Source organism: Diabrotica virgifera, chromosome 7 (assembly GCF_917563875.1).
Source record: "Diabrotica virgifera virgifera chromosome 7, PGI_DIABVI_V3a".
Taxonomy (NCBI): Eukaryota; Metazoa; Arthropoda; class Insecta; order Coleoptera; family Chrysomelidae; genus Diabrotica; species Diabrotica virgifera.
In genome coordinates this window covers 73,008,989-73,034,233 of record NC_065449.1, presented here as the reverse complement: position 1 = coordinate 73,034,233, position 25,245 = coordinate 73,008,989, and the positions used below count along the sequence as shown (strand labels likewise).

At 33.5% G+C, this 25,245-nt stretch overlaps 1 protein-coding gene across 1 annotated transcript in view; it reads right to left on the bottom strand.

Annotated features, from left to right (window-relative positions):
• Positions 1-25,245, bottom strand: part of LOC114327661 (CLIP domain-containing serine protease B10-like) — a 109,593-nt gene that overhangs the window by 2,016 nt on the left and 82,332 nt on the right. Inside the window, exons 3-4 of the mRNA XM_028276335.2 lie at positions 8,314-8,501; positions 2,016-2,111 (exon numbers count right to left, since the gene is read on the bottom strand). Coding sequence (XP_028132136.2) covers positions 2,016-2,111; positions 8,314-8,501 — 284 coding nt within the window. The remainder of the gene's footprint in view (positions 1-2,015; positions 2,112-8,313; positions 8,502-25,245) is intronic.

Here is a 25,245-nt window from a genome sequence, read left to right as displayed (position 1 = left end):
ATTAGTGTATTCGTGCACTGTTTATGACAACTTACATTTTTCATCTTTATTGGTATGGAATAAAATAGAAATAAAATAGATAGATACATTGTATCTATCTGATGGACAACTTCATTTTCAATACATACTGTATTGCTTAAAAAACGTTGCGTATATATGAGCAAAATAATATAACAATAACACATTTTTTCATATATTAGACGACAAGTTGGGGCCCCTGACATATTGGGGTCCCCCGCAAGCTTCATGCTGCGGGTGCCTATGTTACGCCCCTGAGCATTAAGAAGTGTTTTCGCAGAAGAGTGAAACTGTCGCAGAAGACAATGCCGTTTGTATTGTTTTCCTCCAAGGAAATGCGAATTTAAGCGAAAAACAATATTTATTTGTCAAAAAAATTTTTCTTTGTTTTTTCTTTTTCTTTGTTTTCTGTCAGTAGCAGAATGTGTTTTGAGTTAAATAAATTGCATACATTCTTCTTTTTGTTTCAATTAATTTAATTCAAAATATGTTTTTTGGACACCCTAGCATAATTAATTATGTCAGTGTTAATAGTGTTAATATTACTGAAAAGAGAATTGAATAACCTTTCAAATGAGGTAGCACACGACCCCTATTCCCTATTTAAAAATAAGGGGTGGGGGAAATGGAAGGACGGGGGTTGACAAATGACAAATGTATGTATCGTAAAAATGTGTCCCACTTAGATCAAAAATAGACCTGTTTCTTCATTTCCTTAAAATCTAATAAATACTGCCAAATATCGAGGTGGACAGTTTTCTTTAGCCCACTCTTATTATTAAAAAATATATGAACATGAAAGTCCGAGAGGACCTTCTTATTTTTGTGCCTATTTTTGTCGAATATTGGTAATCATTCTGGCCATAATTATTTTATTACCTGATGCTTTAAATAGATTAGTTATTGTTGTTGTGGAGAACCATTTCCTTAAGTTTTTTAACCATGATATTATTTTTCTCCAAATTCCTCGCTTTCCGACTAATTTGCCTTGAAGGATTATTTTTAGTAATCTGTATTTAGTGCAGTTTTTCATTATGTGCCCGAGATATTCTAACGTCTTGCTTTTAATCGTATAAGTACATAATTTCCATTTATTTCCTTATTCTTCCTAGTATGGTCTCATTAGTTATGTTGTCCGTCCATACCCTTAGGATTCGCCTGTACGGCTACACCTCGAAGGCTTCAAGTTTTTTCTCTATCGCTTCAGATGTGTCCAGGATTCAACTCCGTAATTTAATATTAAGAAGATGTAACATCGTAGGAGCCTTACTTTTTATCTCCAGATTAAGATTGTGGCTTTTTTTGGTCATGTTGTTGAATGAACTCATAGCCTTCTCTATTCTACATTTTACTTCTTGTGAGTGATCCCATTGATCGTTTACTATCTTTCCAATATATGTAAACTGCTTTACTCAGTCCACTGGTGTATTATTGATAAGCAGTTGGAAGTCTCTAATTTTATTTTTGCTGATGACCATACATTTAGTTTTTGATATGTTTACTTGTATTCTAAATCTTTCACCTACTTCATTTATTTTATTACTCTTCTCTTTTTACATTTACCTGAAATTTCTCTTACTTTCGTGTGCACGTTAAAATCATCGTATTTACTTTGTAGTATATAGATTTCTTGGCATTTCTTCTCCAGTTCTTTCTGTTTGACTTTCCTGATCTGTCTCTGTATGTCTCGTTGTAACGTTTTATATAATATAGAGTTGTCGTTCTTGTTTTTTCTTCTTTCTGCCAACAGCTGTAGAATCTCTGTCGTTATTCATATCTTATTTTTCGTTCCTCATAAAATTGTATTTATCGTCCATCGTTTTATTAAGAGATTCTATCTTCCCTTCTCTGCTTTCCGTTGTAATATCGGTTGCTTTGAATTTATTTTGAATTTTCTGAATTTTCTTGACAAGATAGGCAATAAGGAAAATATAATTATTTTTTTTAAGAAAAGGTTAACTTTAAACTTGTTTAAATTATTGTTTTAGTAAACTTACCGCCTGAAGCAACGAGTCCCCAACCAACTACTGTAACTAAGTCATTAATTTGGTAAAGGAAATCCTTCGATGGTAGACATATTGGTTTAATAAAGTCTGAAAATATAAGTAGAATTAGATAAAGAGATAAAGGCAGTTTTTGTTTTTATTTGATTCAGAGTTGGACCACCATCTCCATATAGCTATTTCAGCATCTATGCATCCTCAGTCAAGCTATGCAGTCACAACTCTGAACCAAATATCAACAATCCTGCCTATTTAAGGGAAAACATCGCGATGCAATGTTTCCACCTTTTGAGATGCAAAACAGCGACATCTCCCGTAATACGAGGAAGACGAAAAGCCCTAGATACAAAGTTTGCTACTTTTATACAATTAGAATAATTGAAAGAAAAATAAAAAACCAATATTTTAAATCCAAGACTTTTCGTTAAGAAACTGCTTTCTGACTGCGTCCTGTATTTCCGTCTTTTACAATATACATACAGTGGAACCTCGATTATCCGTCAGGGCACAGGACCAAGGGTATGACGGATAATCGAAAAGACGGTTAACAGAACATTAAAAAAATTCATAGTATTATGGTGACACACTGAATTATGGTGATATACAGATATCGACTAATTAATGCTTATAATTATTGTGCTGTGCGTTTTCATTTTCGGCTTGCGATTCAAAAAATAGAACTCTAAAAGCACGGTATCATTTATCCTTACCTATTTAAATTGCAATTTAATCCAGAGCCCTGGATAAGAACAAAAATTATTTACATAAAAAAATGCGGTGGTGGCATAACTGTACATGTATATTTCAACGAATTTCGTTTGGCATATCGCAATGCTCAAACAAAATGAATTGATGACTAAATTTTTACTTATGTATACAGTGGTACCTCGATATACGAGCGCCCCAATATAGGAGTGTTTTGAGATACAAGCCGCCGAGCGAGCGATGTTTTGCTTTGAGATGAGAGCAAAATTTGAGAAACGACGAACCGCTTTTTATTAAAATTCATGCCTCTTTTTGACTACCTACTTCTAACTTGAAGGAGGTGATAAAGGGTATAATGCCAGCTAAGGGCGTTACAATAATTTCCAAGCTCCGGACTTCTCTCCATGAAAAGATGGAGAAACTACTGATGGTATGGGTGACAGAGAAGCAGCTTCAAGGAGGAACCTTGACCCAAAGCATCATATGTGAGAAGGCACGAGCGATTTATGAAAGGGAGGAAGAAACAAACCTCTTTGGACAGTTTTTTTAAACGAGCTGCAGATGAAAATGAGCAAAGTGTGACGAAGAAAGCGAAGACCACTGACGAAAATTAAGCGCTTCCGTAAGCACCTCACTTTTTCTTTTGTTTTTACAGAATATGTATGTATTTTTTGTTACTTATAAATAAATGTTTCTTCTTGTAAAAACATTTTTCTTATTTAAAAACACTTAACAAAAACAACTAAGGTGGTTTTTTGGGAATGGAACGGATTAATGACATTTCGGGTAATTTCAATGGGGAAAATTGCTTTGACATACGAGCAATTTGACATACGAGCAAGGTTACGGAACGAATTACCCTCGTATGTCGAGGTACCACTGTACAATATAACTTATATATGGATCCTGACAGTTAACAGAGGTGACGGTTAATAGAGAGACGGATAATCGAGGTTCCACTGTATAAGCACAAGAGACGATGAATATAAGTAGAATTAATTTTTAAGGTGATGGATACGAACTTTCGGCTTCAATGCTATTTAAATTGAATTCATTTTTTTTTTCGAATCCTGAGAAAACTAACTAAAGTATTTTTGAAAACTTTAAACGCAGAATGAAAGACTACGTTATTACCAAGGACCGGATTAAATGCAATCTGCATTTTTTGCATATTTTTGCATTTTTTTGATATTATTAGAAAATGTTGCATTTTTTCAAACATTTTAAACATTTTGCATTTTTACTTGATAAATTCAGAAAAGTTGCATTAATTCGATATTTTAAATCTTAAAGGTTCACTTTCACTTCCAATTAAAAAACTGTCAGTCCTAAATTCAATAACTGTGTATAATCCATTTCTTAAAAAAAAATGTTTAAATTAGGTAATATTCTTATTCTAATATCTGTATTGAGTTCTAAGCCGACTAATCCCTAATATAACTTGGTCGGTAGGACAACAATTAGTTGACATAGGTTGTAAAAACCTGTTTGCTCTTTGTAGGGGGATAAGCAGGTACAGAAATTTAGATTTTAATATTTGTTTATAAAAGCTGGAGTTCATTTCGTGTTTTGATTCGCAGTGCGTTGTTGCGTATTATTTTTGACATATAGTTTAAATTGAGTAACGAATAATTTTTTCGCCAAATGCCGAAAGTGACAAGTATTAAACATTTGTGGATAAAAACTAACTATTGTGTTTAAATGTTATTATTCCAACATCATATAAGTATAAATTGAGGAATATTAATGTTGCATTTTAATATTGCATTTTTCATAAAGGCTCTTGCATATTTTTCACAAATCAATTGCATTAAAATGCGCATTTTTTACATTTTTTTGGTGCATTTTTTCCGGTCCTTGGTTATTACCGACAACTTCTATAATATTTATTTTAATAGGTTACAGGATTTAAAAACAGAGAAAATTTAGTGAGATTTTTAATTGCAAATGTCTCATTCAGAAAAACTTTTTATTCATTCTAAGGGACTTTCGGCCCTCGGTAATAAACTAATCTTTCATTGCGCGTTTAAATTTTTGACAAATGCTCATTAGTTTTCGCAGGATTTGAAAAAGATGATTTCATTTAAAATACATTGGAAATTTTGACAGGCGTCAAAATTTTGCATTTTGTTCTTTTCCCCTTAACTATACACGAGTACTTAAAAAATAGAACCCGTAATTCAAACAAAGCTTTTCATAACCTTATTTCAAGTATTAGGTAGCGATATTGTTTTCACCCAATTAAAAAAAATGTAAAAACGTTGAATTATCCACGTCCGTCTGTCCGTTTGTCAGTAAACACAACTCCGTCCGTCATTATGCTAGGTAGAATGACAGAAGAGGTGTCGAATGAAAGATAAATAGATAGACATTTATTGTTTTTAAAAACTACAGTTTCATAACAATGAGTTTAGTAAGTATACGTTATAATAATGAAGTGTCGAGTGTAATGTAAGGCGTCGAATGAAAGCTTATAACCCAACGATGAATCTAAAGGTGAGAAATTTGACATATTCCGGTTTTAGAAATGCTACCAGAAGTACCGTTTTAAAGTCACCAGAATAGTACAAGCGACACATTATTCGACGCGCTTGACAAATACATAAACAAATATACTTCCAGTTTCATGACTGTCTGTCCGTCTATCCGCGAATATAAATCCTGCGTTATTAATACAGACAGAATGACAGTTGAGATGATGAATGACAGTTTATTACCAAAGGATGGTAGCAAACATGAGAAATTTGACCTCGGGTTTCCGATTTAACAGTTACAACCAGAAGTACCGTTTTAAAGTCATCGAAATAGTATAAGCGATATACTAATCGACGTAGGAATAGGACAGTACCTAAGTGTTGATTCGCTCGGTAAAATATTTGCACCTAGGCTCTTACTACTGCCTACTGCCTTTAAATTTTTCTGTTCCACTTTTTTTAAGACTTTACCGGTTTACTTTACTAGTAAACCGACTATGTACGTATTATTTTCTCTTCTAATCTATGTACAATTTTTGAGTGATTCCGTCTGGCCTGAATGCCTTCTTTACTTTTCTTCTTTCATTGCTTTTATAGTTATCCGCTTACTAAACTGCTTTTCTGCCAATCTCTTCGTTTAATTACAATTATTTTTTTCCAAGCTTTTATCGTCTTTTTCGTAAACCAAAATTTTATTATTTTCGTCTCGGGCCAATTATCTTAATGAAAACCTTTGCTCTATAAATGGGTTATTTTTTATATATTTTTTTCATCCTCCCTGGTGAACGGCCGTAGCTCAGTGGCAAGAGATTGGCTTCATAAGCCAGAGCGGAGCAGGTAGTCCTGGTACAATTGGTTCATTTTTCTGTAGGTGTGTATGTACGAAAAGTTCATAGACCTCATACGATGCACCCTTGTACATAGGGGTTAATTAACACCTTTCTCAAAAACGCACCCCTTTAACCCTCGTAAGGCGGTGCTTAGATTCTTACGTAAACAACAGTGCGGGGTGCATGTGCACCCCATCAGTATTTCCATTTTTTTTATATGTAAACGTCGGGATAATTGATTTAAAACATAATTAGGACTTGTTTATTATCCTATAAAATATAATTTTACAAAAAACTACTCATTTCTTCTTTAAAAAAAATTATTATCGTTGCAAGACAAACACATGAAATTTTTCACAGAGTGAGCAACACAAAGTTTTTACACAATACAGTTAAGCTGGGACTTTCGGTCTTTTTTCTCTAACATAAGTAACACCGACCTGGTCGCTTAATTCGGTTAGCTCCAGGTGGAACATCAGAAACGTCCAATTCAGGATATGAAATTTTCATCAGATTTGTACCTTACAGTCATTCATTTTTCCAAAAAAGCACTTAAACGCTAAGAGTTTTAAACGGTGTAATGGGTGGAATGCGTTTAGAATTGAATTTAATGCGAATAAAAAAATGGACAAAAATCAAAAAAAATTATTAAAAAAGATAGGTGAGAAAAATGAGGTCTGGGGTGCATTTTCACCCCGCAGCGCCTTACTAGGGTTAAATGGTAACACTCCGCGGTTTTTCATATTTAGAGGTCCATTGACCATACGAAACAATAAAACACCTTGAACGTTATAGTTCCTTTCTAAAGTACAGTTAATACATAATATACCCTTGCAAACATCATTCACGACGTCGCACATTCCCGATTAAACAAATGTTAAAGATGTCCTCTGGTCAGTGACTGATCTACAGGGAGGGAAAATGAGGAATTTTTTACCCTAACAAGGTCCAAAATTAAAGAAAAAGGATTGATCAAACATAAACATATATTAGCTCACATGGAACCTAAACCACAGAAAAAAAAATTCAACCCAATAATCACGCTAGTTAGGAAAATTAAGGGAACTTAATGCCTATAAGTTATTATTTATGTTTCCCCTATTATTATAACTATATGTTTATTATTTATGTAAAAGCAAATTTTCCGTCCCAAGGCAAATTTCTAGATCCGTCACTGCCTCTTGCACGAAAAAAATCTTTAATTCCAGTCCTCAATTCGGAAATGGCCGACGGTGACCCCTTCAGCATTCCCCATATGTACGCATCTGGTGGCGTTAGTTCTGGTGAGTGGCAGCTCCAAAAATGATCGTACAGTATTCTAAGAGTCTCCTGGCAGTGTGACAGGTTTTCCTGTCCTGCTAAAACTATTGTTGATTTTAAGCTTTGACCATTTTCGTGACTTTTTCCGTATGGTCGAAAATAGTACTCCATTATAAAATTTTTTTCTGCAAAACTTAGAACCATCCTGAAGTATCTAACATTAACATGATATTGACAAACGTTATAACAACGTTCAGAAACCACTCAATACGATTCGGCACATGACACATACAAATTTGAGGCATACGAATTTCAGTACAGTTTATTTTGCCGCATACCGTACATAGTCAACAGCCTTAGCCTCTGTATTTGAAATTGTTTAGAATTTTAGTATTATTAATTTGTTGTTACACGTTTAAAAATTTATAGACCTGGATCCCGCGTACCAAAAAAGTTGATTAATAATAAGGAGAAAATTTGTTAATAGCTTAACGATGTCTAGTCGGACAAACTTTGATGTACAGGAACACTGGAACATGGGAAGTTTTAATTGTGGAACAGGTTAAAAATTTGGAACGTCATACTATGAAAACATCCCATGTATTTTGTCGGACAGAACTTCCATTTGATTTATTGCCCTCTCATTATACTCTCATGCAAAAATGAGAAGGCTATTTATCACCAACATAATTCCTGTCATTTGACATGTTCTACGTGTTGGACTTATTAAATTGCCCAGTTGGTGATAAATACCAGTCTGATTTTTGCATTAGAGTTTAATGAAAAGGTAACAACAAAGTTGGAAGTTCTGTCCGACAAAATACATGGGACGTTTTCGTAGTCTGATGTTCCAAATTTTTATCCTGTTCCACAATTATAACTTCCCCTGTTCCAGTGTTCCCATACATTAAAGTTTTGTCTGACTCTACACCGTTAAACTATTAACAAATTTTCAGATTGCCATTTATTCAATTCTTTTGGTACGGGGATCCAGGCCTATTATTGAATAAAATTATTATTTACCTGTAAATACAACGACTCTATCAAGTTCAATTAAAGCTATATCATTTACTGCAGTGCGATTGCTGAATTCTTCATGCAGAATAAATTTGGTTGGTGTGTACACCCTCGGTGGATCAGCACATATTCGATTAGATGTTAAACAATCTAAATTTGTTCTAGTGTTGTGTTCTCCTAAAATAATTCGGAGCCTAAAAATAAAAAGAACATAAAGAAATACATATACAGGTTGGGAAAGTATCTGACGTTGGTATGCCAAAGGCGGATAAAGGACCGATTTTCGGGAAGTGGGATACCGGGGATCTGCAGCAAAATTTCTAAAACTTAGGGTTAAAATGGTGAGTTTTAACGTACATACTTTTCACGCGCATTTAAGTGCCATAAAAGCATTCAAAACTTATCGTTATTAAAGTATTTTTATTTATCTAGCACCGAAAAATCAGCATTTTTTTAAATACTTGGGGGGGTGTCATGACTCCCATGGCCCCTCTCTGGATCTGCCCTTGTGGTATGCGCCATCAATGGGTACAACAGAGCGACGTATTTAATACGTATTTAACACAGTATAGAAGATATAGGAAGGTTGGGCCACCAAACCAATTCGTTTCATAAGTATGTCTATGTCAGAACAGCGTTGCCAAAGTAGAAAATTAACAAAATAAATTAACAAAGTAAAAAAAATAATAATAGTTGCCAGAAGCCAGGAAATATATATTTTATTTGTGGATCTTATAAAAGCATATGACACGATCCCTGTGAGAAAGCTGTGACAGTCTCCTGAACGATCTTCCTTAAATAACACGATCATCGCCGCAGTCAAACAATTATACAATAAAGCAACATCAAAAATCAAACTAAACAACACTTTATCAGAAGAATTTCCAGTAAAAATGGATTACGACAAGGATGCTGCTTCTCCGCAATACTATTTAAGATCTATTTAAACGAAACACTAAAAAACTGGAGACGATTTTGATTAGGAATGGGAATTCAACTTGACGATGATACAACGTTGTATACCTACTCATTTCGCGGATGACCAACTCGTAGTAGCCGCGGATAAAGAAGATTCAAAATTCACGACGAGACTGTTATTTCAAACATATGAAGAGTGGGGCCTTTCTGGAAATAGATACAAACCGCAATACTTATGCATCGGGATTGAACTAGAAGATCTAATAGTTAACGAACAAGAAACAATCAAGAACTGTGAGAAATATCTATATTTGGAAACAAAAATCAACAAGAGTAGGAGCACCGAAAAAGATATAGAGCAAAAGATCGTGAAAGGAAAAAGGGTGATTAGCGGAGTCAGGCAAATATGCAAGAGTGCATATGCATATGCGTTTGCATATTTTTGTATTTTCTTTTAAATTTTGCATATACTAGTATATTTAAAAATAAAGTGCATATAATAGATTTTTTCAAAGTAACTTTATTTGTTGATTTGTGGTTCAAATACCTTCGCACCTGATATTTACAAAATATGTAATATTATTCTTATCTTAATCCTTTAACAGTTTCTAAAGAGGTACCTGAAAATAGAAAGTAAAAATTCCCAGGAATTAGCCTATTGGGGCTTCTTATTGGCCTTTTTTTTAACTTAGGTAAGGAAAATGTCAATGTACCTTATATATTGAACTTAGCAGTTACTTTTGGAGTGTACAGAATGATAAAAAGTTTTATCCAGTGTAGTTAAAATGTATAAAGAAGCGAATGTGTCTGCATAGATGAAGACATATCCAGAATAAATCATTGATATGAGAAAGTATTTTGCTCAGCATGCAGTAAAATTGTAAGTAAATAAAATTATACATAACAAGTAAACCTAAGTACTTTAAATTATATTAAAATAACCAGAAAACCAAAAAATATACATTTTTGGTTGTTAACTTATTTTATTACACATTTAAATGCTTTAAATAACCCTGGCTTTAAAAATTACTTAGTTTTGTTTAGGAATTTTTTTGCAGATACCATGCGAAAAAAAATTCCAAATAGTTCAGTACTGAAAAACTATTTTACACACCGGCAAAAAAAGAAATTAGAATCGTGGGAGAAAAAGCAAGATTCGATATCTAGGTGCTTACGATCAACTAATCGGAAATCAAGGGAGCAAGAGATATTTAACCATGATTTGTGCGAAGCATTGTTAAGCTCAAATATACATTTGTCCAAATTATCGAATGAAAATTTGCGTATGTTTTTTGGAAAATACTGAAAATGGAATATTCCAAGTGAAAGAAGCTTAAGAAGGAATAAACGAGGTCGACTCAGTATATTCTGCGGTACTGAGTAAAATAAAATAGATATAGGAGATAATTATTTTTATGTATGTGTGGATGAAACAATAGATTCTTCTAGACGTTACATCGCACATTTATTAATCAGATCTCTTAAAAATGAGCAAGCTTGTAAATTTAATTGCTTCGAAGCAGTTGGATAAAACCAACGCATTAACAGTTGCAACGTTTTTGTAAGACAGTTTAGAAAATTTTTTTCTTCCCTTAACAATTGTTCCCAACGATAAATGTTTGATTTTTCTTTCAGGTGCCGGACCTTACATGGTTAAAATAGGAAACAATTTGAAAATTTTTTATCCACGTTTCCACGAAGAAATTAGAAATAAATTTTCTCTTGTTAATAATTTAATCTCAAATATGAAAAAAATATTTCTTGGCACCTATAAAAACAAGAACTCAGTTATATAAAAAATATTTGTATTTAAACGGATTATAATTGCACATTTTGTTTAAATAAATGCATCTATATGCATATTTGACACAACTAAATATGCATATACATTAGGGTGGAACGAAAAATTCGAAGTCATTATTTTTTATGGGGCTAGTGCGAAAAAGTTGTGTTTTGATGTATAATAAAACTGTATGAAATCTTTTTTGTATTGGACCCTATCTTCAGATTCCATATTAAATTTAAATTTTTGGGAATAACAAAAAAAACAAATTTAAAAATTTTTTTTTGTCAGTTCTTTGAATCTAAATAATTATTTTATGATACAATATACATTTTAAGATTGGTAGTCTGATTTTGTGTTAAGAACGGCATATTTCTAGACTGCAACCTTGAACGAATAAAGCCATCCCTTGATTCTGGTCCACAAACAGCAGCTGATACTTCAGTTACTAACTTAATAGTTCTTTCCACGGATTTTGTATGACAAGGGCAGTTTAAGATCTCTATGTTGTTGTAATTCCCAGAATCAATCATAGCCCTTACATCTTCATTGAAAATATGTTTTAGCAAAGGAGGAGCCGTAACTTTAAATCCAGAAACAGAAATTATAATCTGCAGCACTAAAATTTAATGTTGGTATTTTCAATCTCCGGATCTTTTTTCTTTCTGACTTTCTCTAGCTTTCGGCACTCTGCGTAGTCCTAGCTCCTGTATATGTTTTCGTTCATCTTTCATCATACCGAGTAATACATTTTCCGAATGGGCAAAATAAGCATTCCTTTGGATAACGGCATTGACAATTTTTCTTTGGTTAACGGGTAGAAATCGTGGATACAGTTTTATATAAAACCAATCTGGTGCATACACTTTTTGGATGAAACTTACTAACATAATTAATTGGGGGCTGGGACATTCAGTTCCAACATACAATCAAAGCAACCGATTATCAACTGTCAGCCACCTTGCGTGTGATATTTTCCCAGGTTTTTTAAGGCTCAAATCATTAGGACATTTTTCCGCAGCAACTGCTTGAATGATTTGGTACAAGTATTTCTGATCGGTACTAAGGTCTGGTGTTTCTAATAATATTGCTAGGTTGTTTTCTATTGCGACAAAATCGACAACAGCCTTCTCTTCACAGCGTTCCAGAAGTTTCCCTATTGGGCCTGAAAAACCAAGTGGTCCACTGGTGTGTCTATCTAACTGTTGAATTAAATGACGTAGAGGTAGCTCATTGCAATGAAAAAAGCATACTAGCCATTGAAGTGAAGTGCCGCAGTATTTGTGACGTAGATGGTTGGACTGTAACTGTTGACAAAAGGAGCAATGAATTCTTCTTCATGATCATCTGCATCAGAAGAATTTGAGTCAGACAAGCTGCTACTTATGGAAGGGTTAGAGGAATCTACGGTACATGCTTTAAGAACAATTTCGTCAGTATTATATTTTTGAGAACTTGCCTTTGCCTTCATGGTTCTTTCCACTTTCTTCCTTATTGCTGCAGATGCTGCAATATCCACTGGTCCAATTGCCATTTTTCGACAGGACCGTTTATCTTGAAGAAAAATTCGCTCATTTTGTGGTACTTTCTTGATTTTATCACAAGTACACACACACAGTTCCAGTCATGTTGCACTTGCAAGCCGCGATATTCAATAACTTTTTACACTCCTTTGGAAACTGGCAAATCTTTTCTATTTATGAATCAGATGCTTGCTGAGTTGTTGTGTACCTATCGCTTAAGATTTTGATACTCTGTATAAATATTTTTAATCATATCTTGAATGCACTTATGCGATGATGTTGGAATAGAAGCTTTTATTCATAGTTGTTCTACTTTCGTTGCAACGGCTTTTAAGACGTCGCGCGTCGGCGATAGATGGATCTTTATTATTATTTGTCAACTTAAGTTCATTACGAATAAAGAGAAAGCACTTTAGAAAGTCACACTTAGTTGGTAAAACACGATCATTGAAATTTGATCAGAGCCATATTTATTTTTTCGACAAAAATATTTTTTTTGTTTTTTCATTTTTCAAATACAATATGGAACCTCAAGATATTTTTTATTTCACAAGAATTTTTCTTTTCTTTTATATTTTTTTGACCTTTTTCGTTCCACCCTAATATACATGCTTATTTGACATAAATAAATGCATATGCGTGCATATTTGATAGAAATATTATGCATAATATGCGCATATATCTTAATTTTCAGCCTGCATATTTGCCTGACTTTGGTGATTAGATGCCTAAACCCGATGCTATGGTCAAAAGAACTATCTAATCAAAGAAAACATCTCATCTTTCACTCCATCTTTAAAAGTATAGTGCTCTATGGATGCGAAGCATGGCAAGTTAGTTAATCCCTGAAACGACGTCTATTTGCATTGGAAATGGACTTCTGGAGAAGATCGGCTAGAAAATCAAGGCTTGAAAGAGTACAAAATGACCAAAAAATACAATGGGAGTCAAGTCAACCATCATAGACGAAATTCAAAGACGACAACTGATCTGGTATGGTCATGTAGAAAGAATGGACGACGAGCGACTGCCAAAACAAATTGTAAAATGGACGCCAAGAGAAAGAAGAAAGAGAGAAAGGCCGAAACAATCCTGGCTACGCGGCATTCAGAAGGAAATGTCGGAAAGGAATCTTCATCCTGGCGAATGGAACGACTGATGAAGCTGGAAACTGGGAAGCGGAAGGCGAAGAACGATACAAATAACCGGGATAATAAAATAAAAAGAATAATAAATATATTTAATTTTTTATCAACGAATAGAATAAAAAACATATTATGTAAAAGAAAAAAGCTTAAGTAAAAAAATTAAGTCACCCATTAAGTCACCCATTTTAATGTGAAAACATTAAAAAGTATTCATATCTGTATGTCCCAGAGACTTTGTAAACAACGTGAGGTCCGTCACTAGACCAAATAGAAAGACAAATCGTGTGTCAACTGAAAGTCAGTAATATCCAATGATAGTATTAAATGTCAGTCAAGGTAAGTAGTTAATAGTAAAGATAATAAAGGTAAAAATTGACCTCGGACTTGTGGTTACCGAGTTGTAACGGGAAGTACTATTTTAAAGATGCCGACATAGTACCTACGAGTTTTATGACGGATGTTCTTAAACTAAAGATGATTTCATGTAATCGAACGAACTATCTTCCAATAAAGTCGTCACACGAACGCAACTTATAAACATTGGCAATATCATTTTTGGGTCATCTACTTTAAAATGGATCTATATGTCTGAATTGCCAAGAAGAATGAGTCGGATAAAATTAAATTATTAGACGAATGTTTTGTATCTTGATATCGATTTTCCGAAATGGAAGTCGAAACGACAAATAAATTTAATTTCAAATTTGAATTGTGCTTTATTTCCAAATAAAATAGTAAATTGATGAAGATGTCACAGGAAAAGAGCTTCATAACAATGTTGAAAAGATTAACAAACAAAGTTGAATTTTGAACTAATCAAGCAGGATTTAGGCCAGAATGCTTCTATAGAGACTACATCAATACCGTTATGGTAATAATAGAACAGCCGATTGAATGGAACACTCTACTATACACGGTTTTTGTCAACATTGGGCGTGCCTTTTACCCCTTTCTTGGCAAACCGATATAAAAACGTGAAAACTGTGTTTTCTTTCTATTAATGCCCTTCTAGAATTCTTTAAAAATTCATCAAAAAAAATATTTCCCCATTAATTTATTCCTAAGTACCAAGTTTGAATTTGTTACAAATTTGTTACATTGTCAAGAATACCATACCCCTTATTATCATTGATGGTCCATGCATTTTCTAAGGTTTGAACCGATTTCTCTGAAAAAAGTTGAAATTTCATTTATTTGAGTTCATGGGAGTGCTCTCGTGTCACAACACCCCCCTCCTCATATCAAATTTTAGGAAAATAATTTTTTTTTTAAATAAAAAAGTTTGTAATTTTATATAATTATGGTATTATGGTATTCTACATAAATAAAATTCTTTTAATTTAGGTAACTCCTTATTTGTGGTGATACTATGCGTAAAAACACTTTCCTTTGCCATTCAGACTAAGTCGTCTACCCCTTCACATTTTGTGCACTAAAAAGAAGAAGTGCCTGACTTACAAAAAATAAAAACAATTTTGTCTACCCTTCTTTTAAATAAAATTGCATAAAAATATCGCAGTGATAAAAAAAATCAAAAATTTACATTGAGAAAAAAATATAACCGTAACTTGGCAATATGTCAACTAAGTCTTATATAAATGTAAACATCGTAAAATCCAAAGGATGGATTTAATTCCTATGGATGTGGCTTTAGGGCAACATATGACTCCCATACGTGGTAAGTGGGTTACTAGGTAATAATTATTTATTATTAATAATTAATTATTGCCTAGTAACTGCATGCATTTTCATGCATGCATTTATTATGCATGCATGAAATTGAATGAATGCATTTATCATAAACATGAATGCATTTATCATGCATGCATTATTTATTATTAATAATTAATTATTACCTAGTAACCCATTTACCACGTGTAGGAGTCATGTGTTGCCCTAAAGCCACATCCATAGGAATTATATCAATCCTTTGGATTTTACGATGTTTACATTTATATTAGACTTTTAGTCTATTTTTAAAAGGTTTTAACCTTTGTATTTTTGGGTGGCTTACAATGTTCTTGTAACACTGATGATGCTCTTTTTAGAGCAAAACCGTTTTGTTCGATGTTTGTAGCCCTATAGGGCTTTTTAAACTAATATACCTTTTACCAGGACCAAAATTTTTTATTAAATTTTAATTGTAATTAATGGTATACAGCCAGCTACAGGAAATTCTTCCTTGTGGATAAGGTATTAAAAATAATAAAAAATTACTTTTACATTAAATTTTTTCTTTAATATATATATATATATATATATATATATATATTTATATATATATATATATATTGATGTGATCTTGATTATTGATATGAGATAATATTCTTATATGTCACTTAATTTAATCAATGTATTAATATTAATCTAATTAATTAACCAGATCACATATCAATATGTTTTCAATCTCAGGGCGAATTATAAATTAATTACTTACTTTCGTGGCTTCTAAATATTTCTTAATGGTTCCTAATCGGGATAGAAAAGAAAAGAGTAAAAAAAATACACATATGGGTTACAATTATAATCAAAATATTTTTTATTTTATTTAAAAGGCAATCAATGCTTAATATTTGCTATTTCTTATTATTCTTAAACATAACATTTACAAATGGGAATCTTATTTCCTTTTGGTTTTCAATTGAAAGTTTTTATTAACATTTAACTATTAGGAGTTATTAGGAACAACTCTATTTAAGTTTGATGAAGCTTTTCTGATATTATTGATTATGTTATTCAATTTTTTTATGTGGAATTTAATACGAAAACCCATACATTCATGTCCAAACAAATGAGACTGACCTTTTCCTGGTGAACTGAAAATGTCCTCACACAAGACCCTTTCCTGCTATCCTTGGCTGCGATCAAACCTCGTCCTGGCTTCCAGTGATGTTCTCCTTTGAAAAACTAGCTCGAATAGCTCTCGTTCCTGCTTTTGTCGTGATGCTGTGTTCTACCTTTTTCGAAACTGCTATCAGCTACCGGGACACTCTGGGCTCAAGGAGGTTCTTTTACTCTCGACCTGGCCTACTTCTCGTTCCACGATAAATACTCCACACTCACGGAACTACACCGGCTTTCTCACTCCTCGAACACTACCGTCTACTACTCGACTTCACTCCTCGACAGCTCAAAACATTCTGATCTCACTTTGTCATTCATTCACCTACTTTCTAAATATCCCTTCCAGATTCACAAATCAATCTTCCACCACCAACTCTCATTCACAGTATTCCCCAAAACCAATTTTTAATCTTTCTAAATATGCTTAATGGATTTCAAAAGAAAATATTTAATTCCCATTCTAACTTACTTTCTATTATTTACAAATTTTAATGACCTATTCTCTCTTTCAAATGAGTCTTATTCAGCATAGGCTAATGATCGAAACCTTCCGCGAAAAACGATAATGAACTATCATCTATTTCACTGAGTTTTATTTAGCATAGGCTAATGATCGACCTTCCGAGAAGAACGATAATGGTACGCGTCATTCACTTTGTTTATCTAAGCACATTGTTCCGAGTTTCGTACGCTTATTCTAATCACTTCTTAAAATTAAATATAACAATTTGTTGTATACAGGTTGTTCTAAATTTATATGCCCGTGGTTGAGAAAATTGAAAATATTTTATATTAAAGTGAATTTTGTTTATAATTATCAAATTTTAATTTTTATATCAAATAGAAATATAACAAATCCCCGCCTTGTATTCGATAAAATTTATCTGCATTTTTAAATAAATTTTCTCGTGGCAAAACCAACTCCCTGTATATTTCCTTACTTTAATCTATGTCTTATACCCTAACTTACTATCTACTTCATGTAATTCTGTCTTTTATTCGTGATATTTGTATACATCGTGAATATTATAAATTCCTCGGATCTTTTCCGAGTTCCTGTGCCTCAACTCATAACTATTTATTCCATTTTCATTATTCACGATGTACGGGCCTTCGAAAACAGGCATCAACTTTGCGCAAATGCCCCCAGGAAGATTTGATACTCGTAATGCCCTCACGAGTACTTTTTCACCCTTTTGGAAAGTCATTGGTCTTCTTTTTCTATTTTGTTCCTGTCTTTGGATATATTTTTCGTTGCTTCGCCGTAATCTTCTCTGTACGGTTTCAATCACCTGTTGATATTCTTTTGGCTCTTGGTCTTCCCATGGCCTTATCGGCAATACACCCTTCATGATGTATTCTGGGGTCTCTTTTGTTACTGTGCTCGGAATTGTATTTAGATACCTTTCTATTTCCGCCATTTTCCTGTCCCAGTGGCGATGTTGACCATCTGTTGCAATGCGAAGAAATTTCGTCACTTCCTGTATGAATCGTTCCGAAGGATTACTCTGTGGATGCCTGATGCTGACAAAATTTGTCTCTATTCCTCGTTCTCGAAGTTGTCCCTTGAAACGATCATTTCGGAAATACGTTGCATTGTCCAGTAGGATCTTTTTTGGTGTTCCTACTATGGCTATAAAATTGTCGATTTTTCTTAATATTTCCTCCCCCTTTGTGGTGCGGCAACTATATAATTTTACGTATTTTGAAAACACATCCACCATTACCAGAATATGTTTGTTCCTTTTAGTGGTCATAATTAGATCGCTTAACATATCTATTGCTACAATGTCTAGTTTGTTTCGGGCTTCAATATTTTTGGCAACATTTTCGTTTTTGAAATTCCGACTCTTATATTTTTGACATACATCGCACTTCTGGGTAATTTCCTTTGCAATGCGTTAATCCTGTCGGCTGATGTAATTTTCCCTAAAAACGAGCCAAACTTTTCTGCTACCGATATGCCCATTGTCCTCATGTAATTTCTTTATTATCTTTTCGGCCAATGTCTGTGTCACTAAATATAGTTCCTTTCCGTCTATTCTCTTAAAATATATGTCATTTTCTACTTCCGCTCTTCTTTTCTCTCTTTTCTCTAGGTCTTCTTGGTTTGTCCTTATCTCATTTAACGAATATATCCCTTCTTCTTGTATTAATCTATTTAGTCCCACCTGTAGAGTAATTGTTTCCTTTTTTCCCGTGTCCTCATCCCGTGTTAGAGCGTCGGCTATTATGTTGTCTTTTCCTTTTATATATCGGAACTCAAAATCATACTCCTGTAATAATAGAATACCTCTATGTATTCTATTATTTACTAATCTATTCTTCATGATATGTACTAAAGCTGCATGGTCTGTTTCGATTGTGAATTTTGCTCCCAATAAGTAAAACCTCAATTTGTTTACGCAATATAGTACACTGGCAAACTCCAATTCTGTAACACTATATTTTCTCTCATGTGTTTTAGTCACTCGCGATATAAAACATATCGGCACTTCTTGGTCGTTTTGTATTTGAGACAGAACTCCTGCAAATTTTTGTATGGACGCATCAGTTCGGAGTATAAAAGGTAAATTGTAAGTGGGGTGGTATATTTTCGTTCCTTTTGCGAATTCTCGTTTTAATGTTTCGAAAGCTTCCTCCTGTTCTTCTTTCCAATTCCATTTTATTCCTTTTTTAAGCAACTTTATCAGAGGGATTTCCTTTTGGCTCAAATCGGGAATCAGTTTTTTAAAATAATTAATCGTGCCAAGAAAACCTCTCAATGTTTTCAAATTCGTTGGTCTTGGGTATTCATCTATGAGCTTGACTCTGTCTTCGGATAATCTTACTGTTTTGGTGTCCAATTGAAAACCCAAATAAATGACTTCTTTTTGAAAAAATTGACATTTTTCAATGTTTAATTTCAATCCCGCTGTGTCCAATTCTTCCAGAATTATTTCTATGTGTTTCAGATGACTCTGAGTATCTTGTGAAAAAATTAATAAATCATCGATATAATGAACTATGAAATCTTCGTGGCGATTCAAAATGGTATGTAGAGCTCGGACGAGTGCAGCACAAGCACTCTGCAATCCAAACGGCACTACCTTAAACCGGTAGACAATACCATCAATAGAAAAAGCGGTGTAGTTTCTACACTTTTCAGCTAACGGTATCAACCAAAAACTGTGTTTTAAGTCAATTTTCGAAAATATGTGTGACCCGGTGATTCTTCCAAAAATGGCCTCGATGTTTATAGGTGATTCATATTGTGATACAGTGTGCTGGTTGATATTCCTGGCATCTAAACATAATCTCAATTCTCCACTGCTTTTCTTTACTATCACAATCGGGTTAACATACGGTGAATCACATCTTTCGATGATTTGATCTTCCAACATTTTATTTATTTCTTCTTTCACCTCTTGTCGATACTTGTATGGAATCGGGTAAGTCTTTGATCGAAAATTTCCCAAGTTTTTCACCTCAAATGAATGTTCGTATTTTTTAGCCACTCTGTTTTCCTCATTGATCAAATTTTCGTAGTTTCTTAACATCAACCGCAATTCTTTTTCTTTCCCTTCTCCACATATCAATTTTCTGTCTTTTTTCTCAGATTCTTCACACATGTTTACCGTGCATTCTGCATCCTCGTTTGCATATACCTCCTCTTCAAATACCACTGTTTCAATCATATTCTTTTCACTTTCATTTTTTAGCTTTATTTCTTCTTCTCCTGAGCCCGTCTCTTCTTTTGAGGAATCCCAGGTTTCCTTTGTTTCTGATACTCTCAAATTTTCTTCTTCTGGGCTCAACTCTTCTTTTGAGGAGCCACAGGTTTCATTTTCTTTTATCTTTTTCTGACCTTTTCTCCTTTTTCTTCTTTGTCCTTGCTTCGCTGCCAAATTCATTTCCACTGTTTGTTCTTTACCTGATTCGTCCGTATTTTGTTTCTCATGTTCCTTGTCCTGTTCTTTTTCTTTTTCTTCTGTTAGTTTCATCGTATTATTTTTAAAATCTATCACTACATGTTTTTCTGCCAATTCGTCCACTCCTACTATCATGTCATGTGACATGTTTGGCATTATTACACATTGTAGTGCATACATATTCTTGCCCAGTCGTACCATTACTCGTATGCCTTCATTTATAGTTGCCAATGTCCGTTTGTTTGCGCCCACTAAATTTACCCTAGGTATTTTATAAATTAAATTTGTTAAGTTAACTTCTTCTATTAGTTTTCTGTTGACCAATGTTATTTCAGATCCAGTGTCTATCATAATTTTAATTGGTTTCTCGTTGATAAATCCATCCACAAATTTTAAATTAACTCCATTTTTCTTTTCGTTGTTTCCTGCCAATTTAATAAACTCCTTGGGGTGACAAAAGATTCCTGTTTGATTTTTGGTTTTTAGTGAGCGCCGTCGTGAAAAGACGCCGGTTGCTCATCGTTGTTTATATTTTCGTCATAATGTCTCTCTCCGTCATATTCATCTGTCTGGGTATTATTTACTTCTCTTCTATTTTCTCTTGGTCTGTCGGATCTGTTTCGGTTTTCTCGATATCCCTGTTCATTTTGTCTACCATTATTTCTGTTTTCTTGATTTGAGCGTGTGGTGTTTCTATTCTGGTATTCTCGATTTCTGTCCTCATTCCATTGCCTATTTCTTTGTTCATAATTTCCTCTTCCGTTGTCTCTATTCTCGTTTTCCCTTCTGGGATTAAAATCTCGTCTTGTATAGTCCCTCCTATTTTGATTTCTATCTCTGTAATCTTGTGTTTCTCGGGGCCTGTAATCTTCTCGCGACCTTCTTGATTTTCTTTCTCTTAGACGTGATTCTCTTATTTGTAGGAATTGGCATAAACTATCTATGTCTTTGTAATTTTGCAATGTGATATGGTCTTCCAGCGTTTCCTCGAAATGTCTTGCAATCAGTTCGACTAATTGTTCCGATGAGTAATTATATTGTAAATGTTTTGCATTATTGTAAATTTGCAAAGCATATGTCCTTTCTGATACACCCATCCTATCATTGTATTTCCCATTTTGCAATTCCTTGTTAATTTCCAATTGTTGGACCTTTCCCCAGAAATAATTCAAAAATTTTTGTTCAAATTGTTGCCAATTGCCGAATTCTTCTTCTTTACTATCGAACCATAGGCTTGCTTCATATTTGAGATGGTTTCTGATAGTTTCTTTTGCTGTTTCGAAGTTTCCGATGTGCTGTATTTTCTTTTTCAGGCTATTTATGAACGGAACTGGGTGTAATCTTCTTACATCCCCGCCAAACCTTATCTTCACGTCATCTGTGCTATGTATAACCATTTCTCTTCTTTCTCCGACATTCTGTTGCGTCCTGTTTTCGGTGACTTGTTTTTCTATTTCTGTGATTCTTTTTTCCACTTCTTCTCTGTCTACTTGAATAGCATTTTCCAACTTGTTTTCCAAACTTTCCATTTCTTTTTTCTGGCAATTCGTTATCTCCTTTATTTTATTTTGAATTTTCATTTCTTGTTCTTTCATCTCGTTTTTCATTGTTGTCAAACATCCTTTTACTTCCTTTTCATACTTTCCTATGCGTTCCTCCATTTTCTTGTTGTTCTCTTCTATTGCTTGTTTCATTTTTTGTTGTGTTTCATCCATTTTTTGATCCAATTTTTGTTGTGTTTCATCCATTTTCTGTTGTGTTTCATCCATTTTTTGATCCAATTTTTGTTGTGTTTCATCCATTTTTTGTTGTGTTTTATCCATTTTCTTTGATGTTTCTTCCTGATTTTTATCCATTGTCCTTTTTGCTTCATCCATTGCTTGTTTTGTTTCTCTTTGATTGTCATCCAGTTTTTGTGACTGGAGTTGCATCAGTTGTAATAGTTTATCTATTCCTGATAATTCTTGCTGTTCTGATGCCATGATTGTCGTGTCTAAAATATCTTCTTGGTCTGAATGTTCTTTTTGTTTTTTGTTGTCCTTGCTTTGGCTTCTTGTCACAGACATTTGTTTTCAAGAAGTATTATCCCCGCCAAATATGAAATTTTACTAGTATGTTACCAAGACGACTTTTTTTTACCCAAATATTATAAATTGTCAATAAATATATCAAATGTAAATATCGTAAAAATAAAATATTAAATCAGTTATGTAAAATTTGTACCTAAAGAGATCTAAAATTTTATGTTATCAAATGTAAGTATCTCACTTTTTACCACAGGCATATAAATTTTCAAATACCGGATTTACTCTTTCTATCCTTCAAATTTGCCACTAGAAATACTTTACAATGCTTTCCACGTTGGACGACAGTTGATGTGATCTTGATTATTGATATGAGATAATATTCTTATATGTCACTTAATTTAATCAATGTATTAATATTAATCTAATTAATTAACCAGATCACATATCAATATGTTTTCAATCTCAGGGCGAATTATAAATTAATTACTTACTTTCGTGGCTTCTAAATATTTCTTAATGGTTCCTAATCGGGATAGAAAAGAAAAGAGTAAAAAAAATACACATATGGGTTACAATTATAATCAAAATATTTTTTATTTTATTTAAAAGGCAATCAATGCTTAATATTTGCTATTTCTTATTATTCTTAAACATAACATTTACAAATGGGAATCTTATTTCCTTTTGGTTTTCAATTGAAAGTTTTTATTAACATTTAACTATTAGGAGTTATTAGGAACAACTCTATTTAAGTTTGATGAAGCTTTTCTGATATTATTGATTATGTTATTCAATTTTTTTATGTGGAATTTAATACGAAAACCCATACATTCATGTCCAAACAAATGAGACTGACCTTTTCCTGGTGAACTGAAAATGTCCTCACACAAGACCCTTTCCTGCTATCCTTGGCTGCGATCAAACCTCGTCCTGGCTTCCAGTGATGTTCTCCTTTGAAAAACTAGCTCGAATAGCTCTCGTTCCTGCTTTTGTCGTGATGCTGTGTTCTACCTTTTTCGAAACTGCTATCAGCTACCGGGACACTCTGGGCTCAAGGAGGTTCTTTTACTCTCGACCTGGCCTACTTCTCGTTCCACGATAAATACTCCACACTCACGGAACTACACCGGCTTTCTCACTCCTCGAACACTACCGTCTACTACTCGACTTCACTTCTCGACAGCTCAAAACATTCTGATCTCACTTTGTCATTCATTCACCTACTTTCTAAATATCCCTTCCAGATTCACAAATCAATCTTCCAACACCAACTCTCATTCACAGTATTCCCCAAAACCAATTTTTAATCTTTCTAAATATGCTTAATGGATTTCAAAAGAAAATATGTAATTCCCATTCTAACTTACTTTCTATTATTTACAAATTTTAATGACCTATTCTCTCTTTCAAATGAGTCTTATTCAGCATAGGCTAATGATCGAAACCTTCCGCGAAAAACGATAATGAACTATCATCTATTTCACTGAGTTTTATTTAGCATAGGCTAATGATCGACCTTCCGAGAAGAACGATAATGGTACGCGTCATTCACTTTGTTTATCTAAGCACATTGTTCCGAGTTTCGTACGCTTATTCTAATCACTTCTTAAAATTAAATATAACAATTTGTTGTATACAGGTTGTTCTAAATTTATATGCCCGTGGTTGAGAAAATTGAAAATATTTTATATTAAAGTGAATTTTGTTTATAATTATCAAATTTTAATTTTTATATCAAATAGAAATATAACAATATATATAATCGGTTTATAACGTTCTACGACGTCTTCCGATTCCCAATCGCCATTGCTCTCGATCGTAGCACATGTCTTCGTTCAAGCCTCTTTCTCCGATTTCCCTATGGATTCCTTCTATCCAGCTTTTCCTAGGTCTTCCTCTCTTCCGCCGTCCTTTTGGTGCCCATCGTAGCACTTGCTTGGGTAATCTGTCTTCTTCCATACGTTGTACGTGGCCAAACCATCTTAGTTGCTTTGTTTTTATATCGTCCATTATTGTATGCTTTACATCCATTATCTCCAATATTCTTGTATTTCTGATTTTTTGTATTCTTGATATACCAGCAGATCTTCTCCAGAAGTCCATTTCAGTTGTTCTGAGCATATTTTCGGATTTTTCTTTAAGTGGCCAAACTTCGCTGCTGTATGTTATAATGCTCTTAACAATGCGGTTATAGATGTTACGTTTATTTTCTTTGGAGATACTTTGGTCCCATAGGATTTTGTTCAATAATGCGATAGCTTTCCTTCCTTGTGTGCACCTTTCTTGGATATTCTTGTCCAACGTTCCATCTTGTGTAATTGTAAGACCCAAGTATTTATATTCCTGACAGTGATTAATAGTTATTTCATTTTCCAACGCTAGATCCTGCTGTATACCTCCAACGCACATATATTCCGTTTTCTTGGTATTCACTTCTAAACCCCAGTTCCGGTACTCTTCTATGATTTTTCGGGTCATATATTCAATATCGTGATAATCCTGGGCCATAAGAATCTGATCATCCGCAAAACATAGAGTGTATAGCATGTTATCATCATTTAGCGGTATACCCATATTCTTACATTTCCTTTTCCAGGATTTCAAAACTTGCTCTAAATATATTTTAAATAGTGTCGGCGATAGACAGCAGCCCTGTTTAAGACCCTTATTCACTTCAAATCCTGACGAGATTTCCTTGCCTAGCTTAACTTTTGCTATATTATGTTGGTATAGATTTTTTACAGCTTTAATGAGGTTCAGACTGATGTTAGTTTTTTCGAGGGC